Source organism: Emydura macquarii, unplaced genomic scaffold (assembly GCF_026122565.2).
Source record: "Emydura macquarii macquarii isolate MOO-44397 ecotype Brisbane River unplaced genomic scaffold, CSIRO-AGI_Emac_v2 contig_75, whole genome shotgun sequence".
NCBI lineage: Eukaryota > Metazoa > Chordata > Testudines > Chelidae > Emydura > Emydura macquarii.
In genome coordinates this window covers 12,634,965-12,655,994 of record NW_027130212.1, presented here as the reverse complement: position 1 = coordinate 12,655,994, position 21,030 = coordinate 12,634,965, and the positions used below count along the sequence as shown (strand labels likewise).

Below are 21,030 nucleotides of genomic sequence, written 5' to 3'. Positions count from 1 at the left end.
TTAAAAGCTGCAGATAGATTAGCATATTGCAGCTATATGCAGACACTAGAGCCTAATTATGACAGTTAGAGGAATGAAGATTTATTTTGTATAAAACCAAGGCCCCAATTCAGAGAAGCATCCTTTGTCACAGTTTCAAGGTCAACTGCATCTTTGATCACCCCCTCCCCCGGTCTTCCTTCAGGCCAGGCACCAGCTGTCACCTCTCTCAGACAGAGCCCTGCATCTCTCTCCAGATCCAAGAATTTAGGTTTTCAGTCCCTCTTCACCTGACTATGATTTCCCCAAGACTAACCAAGTCCAGCACCAGTGGTTAACCCTCTCCAGAGGCTACAAAAATGCATACCAGGTACCAATCAGTCTTCACAAAGCAAAATACATTTATTCATAGGGAAAAAAGCATTACACAGAAAATATCTCAAAAACAATAAAAGTTCCTATACACAGCTAAAAGCTTACCAGACGTAAGCCGAAGTTCTTCCAACCTTTGCACAAGGATAAGGACCCTTCCTTGGACAGAAGGTCCTGTTCATTTGCTGAGTCAAAAGAAGGACCAGTTTGCAGTTCAAGTTCAGCTTTTTATACCCTAAGACCTGTCTTTGTCTGTTGGTATCTGAAAACCCAGTTTGAACCAGTATATGTGAACTTCCCAAGGGGTGGTATTGCTCTGGAGATGTTTAGAACCTGAGTGGTTCACCTAATCACATCCCCCACTGGTTTTGGTTCCTGCAGGAGCTGTGGTAATCCTCCCACTTTGAGCTGCATTCAATCTCTGGCTCACAGTGATGCATAATCCATTCAAAAACTTACTACAACATGGGCCCCAATGGTATTGCACAGAGTTGCAATCTCTCTCACATCCCTGTTCATGGCAGCACTTGAACATGTGCTTAAAGTTAAACATGTGCTTCAGTCCCATTGAAATCAAAAAGGAAAATGGGTCTGACGTGTATTTAAAAGTTAAATACATTCTTTAATGCTTTCCTGAATCAGGGTCCAAATTAAGAGGTTCTCTTTATTATTCATTAGGTATTCTGCTAGCACTGTCCACACCATCAGGAAGACCAGAATCCCTGCTCTGAACTTTCAAGAGGTTCTTAATTTGTACATGCAAGGAGAGGTTACTGACCTTGTGCAGTAACGGGAGCTTTTTGAGATTATGTCCCTATGTATCTAATGGAAAGTGGAGCACCTCTCGGGACATTACTTGAAGAAGAATTGAATATTACACCGACAGCAGAAGGTACAACACCTGCTTACAACGAATCAATTTTATTATAGTAATGAGGGAAACTAGACAGCCCTTATTATGAATTAGGTGCTACTGATACACTTTAAGTGGCTGCAAATTCAGTGAATGGTCTAGAATTACACATGAATGCAACAGTTCACTTCCTAAAAGTCTTACTTTTTCATAATAAATGTGGAGAAGTTCATTCTGTGTCCAAATTCAAGGCTAGAATCCCTGATTTTCACAATGGAGTCAGAGAATTTAGCAATAGAAAGCACTTGGTCAGAAGGAGGGGTCGTTGCCCTAATGTGCCAGGAAGTAAGGATGTCTGTGTCACAGTCACACAAAAATAATTAACAAATTGGTTTTCTATGGCCTTGCTGCCAGCATTCGCAATAGCCATACTATGCTACAAGGGACTTCTTATACAAAAGAGAGTCCCAAAGGGACCGGGAGCCTATAATAGCTCTCAGAAAATACTTGGCACAACATCATGTAGTGGAAGAGAGCCAACTCGATGGTAATAAAGGACTTCTTCTTAGCTTTACTAACTCCGAAAATATTGGAAACAGATGCCTCAAAGAATGACTAGGGGCTACAGGGCAGCAAAATTCAGCAGCCTTTGGAAACTCAGAGGTTGCTGCTTTAAAGTATAAACAACCTAGAGTCGCTTATCACCCTATAAAGGACACAACCAATTTCAGAATTACAGGAGAGACCTATTTGCAAGTCTTGACAGACAACAGCATCATAAAACTTTACCTGAGTTGTGTGGAATTGGGTGTACAAAGTCAAAATGGAGAACAACGCTAATGTTAAAGGATCTAAAGTTGTGTCTATGATGCTAATGTGCATTCCAGCAACAGGGACAAAATTTAAATCACACCCCATTCTCCATCCCCAAAGTGTCTTTGTTCAGTACTGAAAACTGCATCAAGAGAAGAGGCAGCAGATGTTATATTTTTAACCCTTTCCTGGTGTCCACTTTCTAGATTGATTTTAATGTAGTCACAAATAGCTGATTCTCTATTGTGTCTATGCATATAGTTTAAAAAATCAGTGATGACTGTCTGACAGAATTTTGAATTCACAAACACAAATTGCCTCATTTTTAGATAGTTCAGAACATGATGTGTCCTGTGTAAACCTATTAGCAAAAAAGGGTTTTTTTTTTGTCTTAAAATAAATAGAATGGTATCTTAAAACCTTGTCTGTCATTTCTAGCTGTCCATAACATATTCCCATAGTGATTTATATGCTGGCTTTTGTTGTCCAGAATCCTTGTCTCTTACCCTCTATAAGATGGAAAGGGAAATTGCATATTAAGGTAAATTGCCACTCCTGATACTTTTTTCCTCAACTGGTAGTTTTCTATTACAGACTTGCAAGAATTCAGGCTGGAAAGAAACCCAAGCATCCTTGATTGAAGGGATTTGATTCACTCTTTCTGAATTCATGCTATCTAAATCACAGCAGGATGACTTGTAATCAAAGTTTTTCAAAAAGAACATAAATTTGGGGAAAAGGAAAAGGCCATTCAGCCCATTGCAAGTCATCTTGGTTAACACAGTTCCTCCAGAATAGTATCTCGCTTCTCCTTTAATGACCTCAGTGCCTTCAATTCCAAACTTGGCTCAATAGACTATTGAAAAATTGTAGTTCTCTTCGAGTGAAAAGTACTTCCTTGTGTCAGTTCTGAATTTCATTTTTTCACTCACTTCCATTCAGTCTTTTATTGTCAGCCAGTGAGTCAAGTGTTATTGAATAAGGTTTTTCCACCCTGTATTCCTGAGAGTAGATGAGCTTGTAATTTTTTTTAAGATGAAAAAAATAACCAAGTCAACATCAGATATAACCATTTAGGATACTGAACACTTCAAACCAGATTCCCCTCATGCCTCTGTCTTTTGTCTAAACTGTGCTGAAGGATGTGTTTTAATATTCTCGTACCAACTAATCTTTTAAATCCCTAGGATTAAGTTTATTGCCCTTTTTTCCTTTAATATTGTTGGCTCTGTTTTCCCTCCCGATATGATAGATGTACTGCAGCATGACATTAGCCTTGAATGATTTTTGTCCTTCTGTTTTAAACTAGTGAACCTGTTGCAGTATTCTCTTTGCTTTTTCTAATCGTTTCTTATTTAACAAGGAGATTCATTTTTAATCCAGTTCATTAGAAGTACAGGCACATTTCGTGTTAATCTGTTTGAATAGCGCAGTACAGCACTGGTGATGTTTTATTTTCTGGAGGAAGCCAAATTGTAATCAGTATAGAACTCGATTTGGTGTTCATTTTAAAATCAGGTAAGCCATCAAATACAGTTGGTATATACAGCTATATTTTTAATTTAAGACAGCCTAAGCATATTGCTTTAATGTTATATGAATTTGAACATTAATAGGTCAGATTAGATACATCTCCAAAATCATGCTTTGCAGATTTAGTATTATTTTATTGTTATTGGGGTACTGCAGCTTCAGGTTTTCCCAACGTCATCTCTATTGCAAAAAGTTAGTATAATTAGTATCAATTCGGTGAATTCATGAATTCGGTGTTTCATGAAGTTCACACTGGAAGTTATTAACTGTGTTTCAAGTGCCAGAGAAGGCAAGGGTAGACAAAATAATCTTTTCAACTACAAAGGCACAGTTGATAACTCTAGTTCTCTGATTACTGAGACAGACATGAACGTTTCTTATTAAAGGTGTTAAATAAATTTGAAATCTATAAAGCATTTCTCTCTCCTATTGTTCCTTTCCTCATTTTTAGACCTTGTTTTGGTTATTAACACTTCACATGATAATATAAACATATAGTTAACTTATCTGTCATATGTTTTTAACTATAGTGATACTAAATTATATACTTTATCTTTCTGAATAATAGAGAAAACATGCCAAAATTCTGCAATATCGAATAAATTTAGAAAAATCTGTCTCAGTTTTTATAGGGCACGATTAAAGTCCACAAAAATCTGCCTGAAAATAAAAAAAACCTCAGAAATATGTATGCCATTGCATCTGGCTTAAATTAAGCACAGCAACAAAGCTTAAAACTCAACAGACACTATTGGCGTATCTTCCCTGATCGTTAAAAAGGAGCTTGCTGTATTCCTTTAAAAACCTGCATCCAAAAACATGCTTAATACCCTAACATATAAGAAAAAATAATCCCCAAAAATGCAAACCAAAACCACACCAAGATCTTAATAAGAGTCAGACCCTTGTAGATTCAGCCCACCCAAGTGTAATACAATTGATCATTCTAGGGCAGATTCGGATGCTTTTATTCACACTGAATCTGTGCCATCATGTGGAGAAAATATCAGGTACTAAAGGGGTCTTTAAACTAATGGAGAAAATCATAAGAACCAATGGTTGGAAATTAAAGCTAGACAAATTCAAATTAGCAGTAAGGAACACATTTTTAAACAGTGAGGATTATTATGCATTGTAACAAACTGCCAAGGGAAGTGGTTGATTAGCTCTTGAAGTCTTCAAATCAAGACTGTGGCTGCTTTTCTGAAAGGTATACTTTAGTCAAACACAAGCTATTAAGTTCAATAAGTGGGTGAAATTTTTCGGTCTTGTTTCTTATAAGTTCCATTTATTTTTCATTTTCATTTATTGTGGTAATATCTAGACATGAATAAAATGTAGGAACTACTATGAACCAAGTCAGCACTCTAGAGATTAAGTAAAAATTATGATGATGCTCTTTCCCTTTTAGGCTCTCTGACAGCTGGCTTTATGTACAGATTGATAACTTCAATATTAAAGTTTTTAAGACACTGAAGGTATCACACTCCTTCCATATATATCTTATAAGGAGTGTGTAGGTGTAAACATATGCCATGATGTTTTGCCTATTGCACTTGGAATCTGGGCAAAGGAAGGTAACATTTTACCATTTACAACCTTTTGGGATGAATTCTGTGTCGGTGATTTTTAGAGAACTCCTTTCTCTTTGTTGAAAATTCACGGGTTTCTCTCAGCACATAGGAGCCTCAAATCAGAAACTCTCCTAACTGTTGTAAATCACAGTATTGAGCATTAGTTTAGCTCTTAAAATCTTGGTCATAGCTTAATTTAGGAAGTTTTGAATTTCCTGAGGCTATACAATTACAGATGTCTTTAGGAACCCAGCTGTGTGAGAATTCAATGAAATCTTACTCAGGTTACCAATGCCAAGCATCTTGTGATGGCTATCTGTACACTGAGGATGCTGACTTTTAGGCCCAATAACCAGATACCCTGCAGGAAACTCGTTTTTTGTTTCATTTATGTTTTATTCTCTCCTATTGGTATTAAAATACTTGCATTTAATTCACCCTTCGTTGATGAGTATTTAACGGATGCTCTCAAGGTATTAATGACTCCTTCCAAGTGACCCATTCTCTCAAAGGCTTTCCTATGAGTTACCAGTCCCTCAGAGGAATTGTTACAGGTCCTGGTAAAGAGCAATCCTTATGATATTGTTAGAAGTATTTTTTCAAGACAAAACACACTACCTTCCCAAATGATGGCCTAATCATATCTTCTCTCCCTCATGTTTCCTATCTTATTGTGTTATAATCTACTTCCCATTTTTATCATCTTAATTTAGACTGTAAACTCTTTGGAGATGGGAATGCAACATGCTCATTTAAGGTGCTGTATAAGTAAATGTAATATAATCATAATATAATAATCTTTTTTCCTAGACTATGAGATGATATTAGGTAGAGTGGATTACAATATTCTAAATTTCAATTTTTGATTAACAAAACTCAGAGTTTAAAGCTAATCAGAATTCTTTGACAAAGGGGGCAGGGAGGAGGGGAGAAAGTAAAAATGTTCACTGAGATTGAGGCAAATGTTCATTATGTGTTCAGTCCCCAATATTTTGGTTATGTGGTTGGACTACTACTTTTGGACACTATGCATTTTGATATATCTCTTGCTTGGTGAGTCAGTCTGCCGTTGGTACTGGAATGGAGAAGGTTCTTTACCCATTACACTAGTACTGGGCATTCCATGTAGAGACACTTGTTCTTGGTTCTACTCAGTTTGCTTATACAGGACACTATTATCATATCATCCTAAATGAATTCAAGCAGTATGTCTTTTTTGAAGATGGGATTTGAAGCCAGAATGTTAGCCTTAATTCCCAAAAGTGTGTTGATTATTTTCTCTTAATCTTTGTAGAGCCACATCCCCTAAGCTAACAAGTTTTGGTTTGAGATAAACAGCTTGTTAGTATGGTATCTCTGTCATGGTTCTGATTCCATGATTCTGAGTCCATCAGAAGTTGTCTTCTCATAAATCTGGAGGGATCCAACCACCACAATAAGATAGATTCTCTATATTTTGGAAGCTGGGTTACTGTGGCAAGATCCTCTGGCATTCTGAGGCTTAGGCATCATGAAAAGGATTGAGGACACCTCATTTTAAGTTCTGCTTCACCAACCAAATGTGAGCTCAGAGTCCATAGATCAAACATTCTCACAAGGCACTTTTCTAATATTATAAGCAGACTTCTTCCAGATGTGTATCTACTACAGGTCACAGAAAAAGGATTCTTTGAGCTAGACAAATGCTACGCTTCACTTTGTTGATCTTAACTATCGGAGAATACACAAAATTAAATTCACTACTAGAACTGATTACTGGGATGACACCTTAGTTAAAATGTTGCTAAGGTAATGCCATGTGTGCACTGTTTTCCTTAGATGGGCATTAAGAACTTTTAGATCTCTTGTGAAAGACCCCTGGAGGATTTGAGAAACTGAAGGGGAGAGCCTCCTACTGAAAACCTGAGGAGCCACTGAAGGCATGGATAAATGGGGGTTTGCAGCTATACGTAACAAGCTGAGACAATTCTTATGAAAGACATCTGACAGAATAGATTTTAGTATCTCTATTATACATCAGTATCTCCATTATAGAGCCAGTGCTTTTTCTTCTTCTTCTAAAAGAAGACTGAATTTTAGTCTTATTTTTTCCCCTTTTCTCTTCTGTGCGGCAACAAGGAGGTAGCTAATTCTCCTGCTGAGGGAGACAGAGAAGGGCTGTAGCATTTTTGAGCCTTTGTGCAGCCAGGAAAAACATGCAGCATACTGAGAAAGAAACAGGGCTGGTAACAATCCCATTTCTTTGCTTAAGATAAGGCAAAACTATTTTGGAACCTCTGTATAAACAGCTGGTGCTCTGAAGCTACTGTGTAGGTGGCTTAGATTTTTTTTTTTTTAATTTAGTCCTAAATTCCCTCACATTCCATAAAAGTCCATTTTGAACTTTTTCTGGACTGAGCCTCAGTACTAATATTTATGTTTAGAACTAGAAAATAAGTTCTGTAGTTCAATCTTGCAGTCAGATTTAACCTTGTTCCTTAAGTCCAGATGTTTTGCTCTCTTTGTTTCTTTCCGTTTCTAGGATATGCTGAGACCTCCAGCTTTAAGATCCATCTGAGAAGTCAGGATGCAACCTGGGAGGCTCAGTGCATTCTTGAAACAGAGGAAAGGAGCCTGGGAAATAAAATAATCAACAAATCATTAATAAATGGAAATCAATTATTATAGTTCAGAAACTAAAACATTTGACAGGATCTTTGGAGAAAAAAATAATAGTTTACAGAGTAGTCCATATTCTGGACTTTGACTGCATATGTTTAGGTGTATAGGAAAATCCTGAGGCGGGTAAACTGGTGAAGCTGATTAAAACTGGGGCAGGAAAGGAGGAAAAGGGTTGTAATTTCCTTATCTGGTTTGAGTGAAAGCAGAAACAAATTAGTTTTTAAGTTTCAGCCACACAGTTATTAAGTAGTCTATAAAATAACTAGCTGTTTTTAAATGGTGTTGGACAAACTGCTTTTAAGATTACACACTGATTGCTCTATTTATTATTAGAGGTGAATGTGAGTAAACATAGAGTAGCTATCTTTGAGATATAACTCTTCCCTTATCTCAGCCACTGTTTAACAGTGCAAGTCTCCTTTCCCCCTACATATTCTATGACTTCTCTGTTGTTTTGTAGTTTATTTCTCTGTCAATATCTCAGAGTACTGAGGTACATTAATGAGATCATGTGGAAGAAAAATGAAGGCACAAGTGAAGAACTGGTAATGCTGAATATTCTTTTGATATCAAAGGAGCTGGGGAATGAAAGCCCTGCCCAGGTAATTCTTACAGTTTAGCTTGCTTTAATGAAACAGTTGCTCCACTCAATTTTTTATTCTTATATAGACACCAAGATAAAAAGGAAAAGGGAGAGAAAAAAATGAGAGTAATATAATTTCCCAGTTCAGACTGTTGAAATTTTGTGTGATTAAATACAAATATTCACATTTAATTTAAATTAAACCATAATGATCAAACTCTTAATACCTCAATTAATTTACTGTAAACCCATGTTTATATTTAGTTCACAGATACCATTTATACCTTTTTATACCAGAGCTTTTTAAAAAAAAGTGAAGTGGGCCCACTTTTTGAATATGCAGTGAAATTTTTAAAATATGACTTTTTAAGCATCCTGAATATTAAACAAACTCTTGAAGTTCCCAGGACAGCTTCCTGGCACCAGCATTGTATCCTGTATTATGCACAATGACTTTTGGAAATGTTTTCAGGCACTGCTATATACAGCTTTGAACATTTTGGCACAATCGTTTCATTAGTGAGTCAGTCAAGAGTGAATCACCCACATCTGAGCAGTAGAATTGAATATATTAAATAATGGATTGTTCTTTTTTGCTATCTGACTGTTCAGTCATATCTGTATTTTTTGTTTTTTGTTTTAATTCTTTAACAGTTAAAGTCAGGATTACCAGGCTTAAAAGATCTGTGTCTTTTCTCCTGCCAGGCAGGAAAGGGATTCACCCACAGAAAGAACAGTGTAGGGAAAAAGATTGGTGAAATAATGCCTGGGAGGGAAGTGGGGTGGAGAAGCTTCCATTTTGGAGGGCTATGAGTGTGACACAGAGCCAGGTATACTAGGCTGAGGGTTTCCCCATGTCACCAGATTCCTCAGCTGTCCACTTGAGGCAAGTTTAAGGTCCCTTTGTGCTGCTCTGGCAGGACAAAGGGACATAAAACCTGGTAAAAAGGAAACTATTCATACACAATGTACTTGTTCTTTCTTCAGTTCTCTAGATTTCTTTCTTCTGCACAGTTTTGGTCTCATTTTGTTACATTTTCCTCAACATGGTTGTGAAGCTTTAAGACATCCTGGGCAAATTTAAAAAGGAGTCTGCTCTTTCTGAGCATCAAAGTGCACTTAGACTTTCCAACTTAATGTGTAATACACGAGCAAAGGAATGTCACTTAATACTTACAGGATTAAGCATAAGAGCAAGTATGAACGTGTGTGTCTGAGTGACTGAAAAGTTTGCCAAAGGAGGCCTTTTGCAAAATATAATGTTAGTTATCCAAGTAGACTTAGTAATGTCTCTAATTTGCTTGCTGAACTTTAGGCAAATGAAGACAACACCTGGCTCAAAAATCTTTAGAATTAACTGTCAGTTTTAGTTTATTTGTGAAATAAGTAGAATATATCTTAGGCATCAGTAAGATACGAAATTTCTGTAACATAAAATGATTTGATGTTTTAGGCAAACGCTGAAGCATGGGATCTACATGTCCTGTGTTACAATCCTTCAAAGGCATCTTCTAGGATTGTGTATGGAATGATGTAACCTAAAAGTGACATTTTAAATGCATCTGAATATATAGGTATTACTGTAAGTAATAATAAAGCAAATTGAAGGATCATAGATGCATCTACATGAAGTATTAATATAGAATTATCATTTTAGTAAAATATCAGGAATTCACCAAACAAAACAAAAAAGAGATTGTCTAGCTGTTAAAACACCATTAGAAAACCAGTTCAAGCACACTTTATCTATAGATGTAAAATCGGGAGCAAATTTCCACTATTTTAGACTAAGAGATGGATGAACAAGTTCTGATAAAATAAGAACCAACAGAACTTTCACCTCACACTTAAATAGGAGCCAAAATTAACAATGATTTATGTTTGAAATAATTTGAATAACTTCTCAATTTCATGAGCCCCTGCATGTCCTAATTTCTGCTGCGATAACAAGCAGTAATGCCTCAGAAAAGTTTGTTCGTGTGGTGTTTCCTGCATGGCTCAAAACAGGCAATTCTGGAAATCTTACAAGAAAGCTGGTTCCTGTGAGATTTATACCTGAAGAGGATCAGAAAATTTGGATAAGGTTCAATCAAGCATTTGGACTTTTGCCTGCTTGTCTGAACCCATCCTAATGGTCATCCCAATGTCAGATTAAACACATGCTAATATATATATTAGTCCTAATACCTAGTCCTAGTAAATGAAGGGGACTGGACTAGTTCAGTGATTCTCAACCTTTCCTGACTACTCTATCTCTTTCAGGAAGCTGATTTGTCTTGCATACCCCAAGTTTCACCTCATTAAAATTACAAAAGTGTCACCACACTACTAATGAAAAATTGCTTACTCTCTCATTTTTACCATATAATTATAAAATAAATCATGGAGCCCCAAGTTGAGAAACACTGATATAGCATATAGAACAGTATAAACAAGTCACTGTCTGTATGATATTTTAGTTTGTATTGACTTCGCTAGTGCTTTTCATGTACCCTGTTATAAAACTAGGCAAATATCTAAATAAGTTGATGTATCCCATGGAAAACCTCTGCTTAGCCCCAGGGGTACGCGTACTTCTGGTTGAGAACCAATGGACTAGATGACCTCTCGAGATCCCTTCTAGTCCTACAATTCTATGATTCCATACATGGGGGACTGAAATTTAAAAGAGACACATTTCTTTGGCACCTCCTTTCCATAATGCAGAACATCCAGACAATCAAAATTAGCACTTCAGAAGCCGGAATGAAATCCTGTGCAAAGAGGCAACACGGTGCATGATGTAGAAAGATACACTAAACTTCTCATGTCAAATTTATATCACAGTTATTATAGCAACATAACAGCAACAACAAAAAAATGGCTATTTTAGAACACCGGACTCCAGCCTGAAAAACCTAAAATGTATTTCATCCACATTTCTGGCCCTCATAAATGGGGGATTTCAGCTAGGTCCCCACATACACCTTTCTTTATAAACGTATAGTCCTAATGAAACTCCACAGTGTAGAATCTTCCTTTTATAGGAAACTTCCCCCTTTTCTAATAATCAGCCTTTTAATTTAGCAAAGACAAGCCATTACAGCCCTAAAATGGCCATTTGGTGCCCAGCTGCTGCTTACGACATCTCCCTTTCTTGCAGTTGATAGGTATTTCTGTAACATTTTCCCCTCTCTCTCTTATCATTAAGAAGGTGACACATTTTCATACTGTGGACATTATTTGAGGATTAATACATGAAAAATGTGTTTTGAGATTGTAAGTCAGTTTAATTTCATGCAGAAGTCACAGTACTAAAATATTAATGCACTATTAGTGAAACAACTGTGGATATCATTGCCAGGATTGTTTACTCTTTATACACTGGAATTAGACATGTTCAGGAAAAATCCTACTATTCCAAGTAATAATACCAAGTAATCAAATCCCACTATTCCAAGTAATAATACCAAGTAATTTTGATCTATAGATCTCCAAGAGCTTTACAAAGAGGTTCAGTATCATTATCCCCATTTTACAGATGGGGAAACTGAGGCAAAGAGCAGGGAAAGTGACTTGCCCAAGAACTCCCAACAGACCAATGGCAGAGCCAGGAATAAAATCCAGGTCTCCTGAGTCCCAGTCCATTGCTCCAGCCACCAGTCCATCTTAAAAACAGTTTTTAATGCGTTTATCATGACAATTCTTCTAGAGAGAAAGGTTTTCAGAACATAAGTAGTCCTAGCTTTCCCAAGAGGTTTACACCTCATTATAGGAATACATCTTGAGAGTATTTAAATGTATTTCTCTCTCTCTCTTTAATTCATTGGTGCCTTCAAATGGACAACTGAAGATCCTTCTCCCACTTTTTACTTCTAGCCCAGCTCAGAGGTTATACTGATCTTTTTTTTTTTTTTTTAGACTATATGAAAACTTAATCAGAGAGGGGAAATGTTAGTTTGTGAAGCAAAGCACACAATCCTTCAGCGCCAAGAACCCTTTGCAACACTCCCAATATGTGCTGGACCTGTGAATAAGAGAGTAAACCTAGGAAGTGAATCTAGATTCTCTCTGAAGGCATGGCAGAACACTACCAGAAACATCATCTTAAAATACAGATTTATGGAAAAGAAAATTCAGATGATATATTGTAGGTCAGGTAAGATAAAGACATTCCTTTACTAAAAAAGCTTCTTTAAATTTAAGACTAACAAGCGTGAGATAGATCTCCATTTTATTACAAGCAGGAATAAGTCTATAGTACTTTCAAATCCAAGATACTTATCTTGTATTCCATATTAGCACCAGGAAGCAAAAAATAATACTAATAATACTAGTAATAGTAACCAGTTTAAAAAGTAATGTTTATTTAAAAATATCGTACTTGCGTTATAAATAAGAGTTAAATTTTCTAACCTTAAAAAAAGAAGTCCCAACTTAAACAAATAATTAAATCACCACATAAAAGTTTACACACGTTGCTGGAGCAGTAAGAATGTTTTAGTAAACTTTTTAAACTTTGTTAACTACTGTTTTGTGGATTTATTATTTTATATAAACACATGTTTAGGCAAAATGTTTAAATTCTCTCTTTAGCATTTTCTATCATCTTTAAAATTCCCTGTAATTTCCTATTTATAATGTGTTTTTCAGGCCATAACAAAGAAGAATACTGTACCTCTGGTGCTGATGCCTGTTGCCGATGTGGTTGTGCTGGTTGTTAAGGCTACAGTGGTTGTGACTGTTGCAGTGGTAAGTGAGGGGATGACAGTGGTGGGAAGCAAAGTGTTGGAAACATCTGGTGAGTGGAAAAAAAATATAAAATAAAATCATATCATGCAAACAAAGGAGAAGCATAATAATGGTTCAATTTGTAAATACAAGTATGTAGAAAAATGTATAAATTAAAACATGCTTAACACAGATTATTACAGATACCTTAGGGTACCTTGAAATTCTTGACATATCACTCTCTAGTTTTATATTTACACGTCAAGGGAAAAGAATTTAAAACACTGTTAAAATGATCAAGTTTCCACAGATCTGGAGAGTGAGTATTTAAGTGACAAGAATCCATTTCTTCACTGAGCCATTTTAAAGGTCTCAAACAACGGAAACCAAATATAGATGAAACATGCTATGTCAGAGTGGGAGATGAAAAAAAACAATACCATCATGCTAAATAAACACACACATGTTAACGAGAAATGGCTGTATGTTAAAACACCTATTTTCAGACAGACTCAATGGAAGGAAAAAGGGGAAATTTCTACTAACTATAAAAGCTGCTTTTTTCAGTTTGCTTGTCTTCGTTCCACAAATTTGTTTAAGATACAGTTGTCTGCTGAGATCCAGAGCAGAGTACATTTCAAACTCCTTACCCTTACCAGCAGGCAAAATAGTTTTACAATCATCCTGAACATGGGATATTTGACATACAACAGTATTTTAATAACATCTAAGAAATTTAATTTGAAATGCAACATTTAGAAAGATTAATGGTAATTTCAGTATTACAGGTGTGTATAGAAAAGGGAAAACGTGCAAGTCTTCAACAACAGAATCCTATAAAATCCTCTCCATCTCTTGGTCATAATCTGAGTTGAGTAAATGCAGGTCTGCTAAACTAAGGGCATTGCTATTGGTCAGATTATAATCAAAATTCCTTATAGTAAAACATAATTTAAATATATAGAGAACAATAAACACACATACAGAAACAAAATACTTAGATCTGCACTGCCAGGAGCAATAAAGATCAATGTTCCTTTGCCTAGGAAGGGACTGTAAATAAGAAAAGATGAAAGGAAAGAGAGGAAAACGCTTCAATAAGGAAGATAAAAGCATCTGACGCAGATTATCCAGACTTCAGTTTTAAAGACAAAGGGTCAGATTCTGACCTCCTTATGGTGAATTCCATTCTTACTCCATACATAGCCCTTTTGACTTCAGTGTGGCTAACTTCAGAAGCAAGGTACTACCCACACACCTAAGAGAATCAGGCCCATAATTTCAGTCTTGCCTGTTTACAGAAGGATATCATTTACAGTGAGTACCATCAACTCCCAGGGAACTCAGTGGTAGACAAGGATGTTCAGCACTTCACAGAATTGGGCCCTGAGGGAGACAGTTCAGGAACGGGGTCTTTGAATTCAGCATTGACTAATTACTTCCCTTGGCTTTTGATTTCATATGTCTGCATTATTTTCAGGTTGGATGACAGATTAATTTGCCATTTAAAAAGTTCCCTGTCATTCCCTCAGTTATTTTGCTTTTGATAAAAAACATCTTTCTAGACTCTGCAGAATTTTCCACTTTGGAAAACGTCAGATAGCTGCATGAGATCGCTCTTTCACCTTTAGTACACTGATGTTCACACCTGTTCTTCAATAGTAAATATTCTCAGGCCAGCAAAATTAAGAAACCAAGCTTTTTAAATAATGAATGTAGAGACATTAATCACTAGGACAAACTGTACTATTGCCTGGAGCGTGACTGCCATGATAATTAAATAGAACTGAATTTAATGAGCATTATAAATTAATTAACATGTTAAGAAGATACGTTATATGCACTGATGTACACAATTATTTCCTATTATGTGAAATTCCTTCTTAGATGGTAAAAGTTGCACTAAACAGAAGAAAATGTGTATCTGATATTCACTGAAAAGCCTGATACATTAAAAAAAGAAGGCAGCTGTACATCAGTTTTATACACAGAACATAGTGAACAAGTCCTACATTTGTTTTAGATGACTTCCCTAAATATGCCATTGAACTAGAGGCTGTACAATTGTAAACTTCCCACTTCTGTCGTTTTCATTGTTCTACTGAGTTGGCCTCATATTGACTCAGATGGGTTTGTCAGTGGAGTTAGAAGTCATTTATTTGCTGATTTTTTTTTTAAGGTTTGGAAGTGTTCCTCACAAGATTTCAGATTTAAAATTACATCCTTCACCTCTTATGACTTTACAGGGTGATGGAGACTTGGTAATGGGCACTAGCAGATGATAGTAATATTAGCTGGACAAAAATAATCTTTTCTGATCTCAGAGAAAAATGAAACTAACTATCCAGAAATTAGTGTCCTGATCAAGGCAGGACACCAAATGGCCAAATTACACCTTGCCCACCGCCTGAAGGATTAAACTAATTTACATATAATTTGTACTATGTTAAAATTTAAGTAAATGTACACAATACTGGCATGTTCTTCTTACTTTCTTAATAGAAGAAATATAACTTTATTGTAAAATGGCTGTGTTTGGGCAGCTTTGTTCATATCCTGAAGTTACTAGAAGAGGGCAACTGTCATGCTCGGTTGGAGAAAAGATACATCATTTAATTGCGCACTCAGTTAAGACTGAGTCTGCTCAGGATTCTGGAAACATCTAGTTTACACTAGTTATGTTCAGAGGCTTTCCTTCAGTAGAGTCTTCCCTTTAGTAACGTCACATCTCATTTGGCACACTCACTCACATTAGTAACTACATACCTATCCTTATAGCAATTACAAACCATACATTTTAGAACTCTGTGGATTTGCATTTCATCTTTAAATCACACTTTGGCCAACCTAACTGTAGATGTAGGGTTATATTTTCAAAAGCACCTGAGTGCCTTAGGAGCCTAAGTCCTATATTCATGAGATTTAGCCACTTGGGACCCTAATTCCCATTGATTTTCTGTGAGATGGAATCATAGAAATTTAGGGCTGGAAGTGACCTCATGAAGTTATCAAGTCCAGCTCCGTGTGCTGAGTGAGGACCAAGTAAACTTATATCCCTGATGGGTTTTTCCAACCTGTTCTCCAGTGATGGGCATTCCACAACCTCCCTGGGAACCCTATTCTAGAACATAACTACCATTAGAGTTAGAAAAAAAATTTCTACTATCCAATATAAATCTCCCTTGCTGCAGATTAAGCCCATTACATCTTGTCCTACCTTCCGTGGGCATGGAGAACAAATGATCACAGACCTCTTTGCAACACTCCTTAACATATTTGAAGACTGTTATCAGGTCCACCCTCAGTCTCCTTTTCTCGAAACTAAACATGCCAGTTTTTTAAATCTTTCCTCAGGTCAGATAGGCTCCTAAATCATTTCAGCACTTTTGAATATTTTACCTGTCGTCTCCTTGAAAGTGATTTTCCAGAACAGCCAGCAAAACATTTCTGATGGCCTTTCAAGGAGGAGAAAACCATTTGCAGCACACTCCACTCTTTCATTGTTTGCTCAAATGGAGGAAGATATGGGTGATATATAGTGGGCCTTGAAGCCTAGGAAGGTGTTTCTAGCAAGTCACCCAGACTGCAACATGCTCTAATAGTCAACAAAGTACAGTAGAAGCTGCTGTTTCAGGCACAGAAGTCACTATCAGTAATTTTTTAAAGCTGGCATGTTGAAGATGTCCACTTGTTTTACATTATAGAAAGAGGGATTGCTATTTCATGGGTTCTGTCCTACTGGACAAATTTTTTATTTCTAGTCACAAGCGTGTGACTTTATTACATGAGGTACAAATGTAGATATGCAGTGTTCCCTACTAATATCTTCTTACAGCCATGAAATCTATGAGCTATATCACCAAAGAGACTAGATAGCCTTGTCCTATTCCTGTCAAGAAATACCTTGATAGAATGAATTTGTAGCCCTCTCACCAACACAAGTATGTTGGACCGAAACTTCATTTCATTTCCTGTCCTTGGAATTTTTGTATCAAGTAGCATGGGAGGTGTTCTTGTTCAACTGATAATATATCAAATTTGTATCAATCTCATGCCTCTAAAAACTCAGGACCATTATGATCAGAACATCTTAAAGATTTCTGGAGTTTTTGTATCCAAGTGCCTGATGTAATATCTCGTTGTCTGACACATATTAAAATATGTACCCTAATCTTCCTTGTAAAGCAGGAAATATTATTCCCATTTTGTAGATACGGAACTGAGGCAGACAGTAATTGATTTGTCCAGAGTTCCACAAAGTCACTGGCAAAAACAGGAATTGAACCCAGAACTTTTAAACCCCAATCATGAGCATTAGCCACAAGACAATTCCTTCTGCTCTGTACTACATTGAATATAAACTTTTATACAAAAAATCAAGTAATTGTGTGTGTTCCCAACCATCTGTTTTCCTACCCACATGCACTTTGAAAAATATTCCATCTGTTCATTTGTTGAATTTATGACACATATGCATTTGGTTCTCTTATATTTGCTTGACTAATGTGGGCGGATATAGCCAGGTACTGTACTTATTTTTCTTTTTAATGATATAACAACTTTACCTACTTTAACTGCCTTTTCCACAGACATGGTGCAACAAAGGAGAGTAAAGAAAGCAGCTTTCAATTCAAAAGTTCTGTTTTCCTCCCTACTAGATGCCAAAAATATGCATAAACCATAGAATGGAGCCACATTCAGGTAAAATGCTGCATTTTTTCTGAGAATTGTTTTCAGTTCCTAAAAACTGATATAGATATAGAACACACTAAATAAATCATGAAAATAAAAATGCAGATACCCTAATAAAATATTTGAGTTGCATATATCTAAGAACAGATGATTTTAAACTTTACTAAAAAGGCAAGTCATCAAATAAGATTATTCATAGTCAGCATTAATTTGAACTTTGGCTACTGAGTTGATAGGTAATTAGGTTAGTATTAAGTGAAAGGATGTACTGACCTTAGTATCTCCTTTATTGCCAATCATGATTACGGTTAATATTTAGTCATGGTTATTTTTAAGTAAAAGTCAGGGACAGGTCACGGGCAATAAACAAAAATTCACGGAAGCTTGTGACCTGTCCCTGACTTTTACTAAAAATAACTATGGCAAAATGGGGCTGACTGGGGGGATGAGAACCCGAGCGCTGTGAGTTGGAGCTGTAGGGCCTGGGCTTGGAACTCTGGGTCTGTGGGGGGCCTCTGCCTCCCTGCATGTTCGGCAGTTTGGAGCTATTGGGCCCCCAGCGGTGGCTGGGAGCTGTGGGTCTGCGTGGCCCCTAGAGGCTGACAGCTCAGGCTCTGCTGCCCCAGGGCTGAATCAGAAAATGTCATGGAGGTTTCTGGAAGTCCTGGAACCCGTGACTCTCGTGACATAATCTTATCCATAGTCATGATACCCATACTACCAGAGCACTGTATAGTAAAATGTTATGGAAAGCAAACACATGTTATATGTCAGATACTGCGGTTAATTTTAGTTGTACCAATACCTTATAAAGCCCAAAAAATAAACTTAGTGGGCCAAATTTTCAAGCACAGGGAACAGCTTCTTTGTATCCGTCTGGTAGCCCAGGGGCCCATAACCCAAGTGCAAATGCTTAACAGAGAAATCCCCTGTCATAAAGGAACTCCGTAGTGGTGCATTTGTGCCATAGCCAGGTGGAGAGAAGGGTGATGCAGCTGCATTCCATCAAGTCAGACCTCCATTGGTTTAAAGATTATCCACAAAGTAATTGCAATTACTACCTAATACCAGTTGCAGAATGTAGAGAGAGCTAGGAGTAGTTCTAAGCACCGTGAGGGCCAGTATGGTCCAGAGAATCAGGGAGCCAGAACCCATTCCCTGATACTCTCCCCTCTTTCCTGCACCAAATACAGCAGTGTCCCAATAAGGCAGAAGTCATTCATTCATTCAAGTTAATGAAGCTATGTCAGTTTACATCCACTGAGCATCTGGCCCTAAGCACTCTGCTCTTAAGTTCCCACAAAATAAGAGATGGTGCTGCTGAAGATGACTGAGTGCAATTTCAGATAATAAGGGTTGCAATGCAAAATAAATGTAAGAGCTTTTGTTTCAAGCTTGACAAAGGCTGAAAGAAAAATTAAAAGACAAAATGATAATGATGGATAGACCCTGTGGTATTCTGACTGAGAATGAAAGAGGCTTTAAGTGTTAACTGAACTGAGTAATGACCTACCTGGAAAACAATCTCGCTACTCTGTGCAAAATTTAATCAGAGACTGTAATATGTATTACTGAATTATCTATCAAGATTTTAAATCCAAAGGGAGCTGTACAGAAACTGGGACTGAACAAAGAGACTGTGGCTTGAATGTCATGTGACAATAGCTCCTTAGCTGTTATACTGAATGATCATAAAACCTTGTGAACATAAGATCACAATTTATATTTTTACTAACTGATTCCGATTTCTGAAGTATTGTATGATTGATTTTTTTTTTTGATAGCAGACTGAATATATTTAAAAAAACAAAAACAAAAAAAACTCCAAAACCATTTCAATAAAAGCCTGATGTGGATCTGACTCCTAGTTAAAACAATAAAAGTCAGGAGTAACTTCTGATTAGTTCATATTGCAAGACATACAACTTGGCTAAAATGACTAGTGAGTTTGGAAGGGGAATAAAATAGATTCACATAGTCCCATGATTCTAAGAAGTTTAATGCATCTCTAGACAGTACTAAAGACATTTTAATGGTAAGATGTGGGAACTCATTAAGGTTTTATTAAACGTTCTTTGGTAGGGTTGGAGTCAAAGAAAAATTAAAGGGGTTGAGACATGAGAAACTTGGTTTCTACTGCTTCCTCCTCATAAGCTATGAATTAGAAAGAACTGTATTTCTCTTCCCCCTTGTTAAAAGTTTTACAGGTCTTTTTCTAATCTTGAAAGCGGCATATTTCAGTAACAGATGGAAGATAAAGCAACACCCAACTTAAAAAACAAACAAAAACCCTGATCTCTTTTATGTTTTAGTTAAGCTAAAAGTTGGTGTCAACCCAGTATTTAAATACACACAGGGTCCAGATTCTGCCCTCAGTTACTCTTATGCAATTACTACTGGGAGTTGGCACACAACCCTGCAGAATTTGGCTCAGTGCATTTAAATAATAATATTTCTTATTTACACTGTTATAGCACCCAACAGCCCCATTCATGATCAGGGCCGCATTGTACTAGAAGTTCTAAAAACAAAGATGTAGACACAATTTCTGTCCAGAAGAGTTTACAACCTAATCTGAAACTAAAGGCGTGTGTAAACATGAGAAACAAAAGAGGGAGGGGAAGGGGGGAGGCGTAAGAATGATACATTCACGTGCTTATACAGGTAGCTATTGCAAAACTTTGGGATTTTTGATGGTTCCATATCTTTTGACAATTTAAAATTTAAAAAAAATAGTCAGCTGACCCTGATTACCTTATAACTTTGCCATTATTGGATGGCTGATTTCTTTTAAGCACCCCACAGAAGAGGGTATTGTGAAGACTTTAGTAGGAGGAGGCTGTAGCAGCCCTATAGATAAAATCAGGAAAGACATGGACAAAAGTGCACAGAAGTTTGTAGTAAAAATGGACAAATGGGCAATCATAGCTGGCAAAGGGGACAGTGATGGGTTGATGAGATAAAAGTTAAAATAACAGATAAGTAGGGGGAAGTAGAAGGACCTAAAAGGGGATGACAAGAATTTTTAATTAGATATGGAAAAAAGGAAGCCAGTGGAGGGTTTCAATTTTTGTCACAACACCTGCTCAACTTGTATATGGAATCATTAGACGAGTTAGTGAGGAAGTATGGGCTGAAGAGTTCTTAGACTGCTCATGGTATTCAGATCTACATTTCCATTACATCACAAAGAGCTGGCACCATGAACAAATAACTCAATATCTTTATAAAAATAGAGACTAAGAAAGGATGGGCTGACT

General features: G+C 36.7%; 1 protein-coding gene across 2 annotated transcripts in view; it reads right to left on the bottom strand.

Annotated features, from left to right (window-relative positions):
• Nucleotides 1-21,030, bottom strand: part of CADM2 (cell adhesion molecule 2) — a 908,788-nt gene that overhangs the window by 36,518 nt on the left and 851,240 nt on the right. For both annotated transcript variants that reach the window (XM_067543384.1, XM_067543391.1), the window contains one exon: nucleotides 13,026-13,145. In XM_067543384.1, coding sequence (XP_067399485.1) covers nucleotides 13,026-13,145 — 120 coding nt within the window. The remainder of the gene's footprint in view (nucleotides 1-13,025; nucleotides 13,146-21,030) is intronic.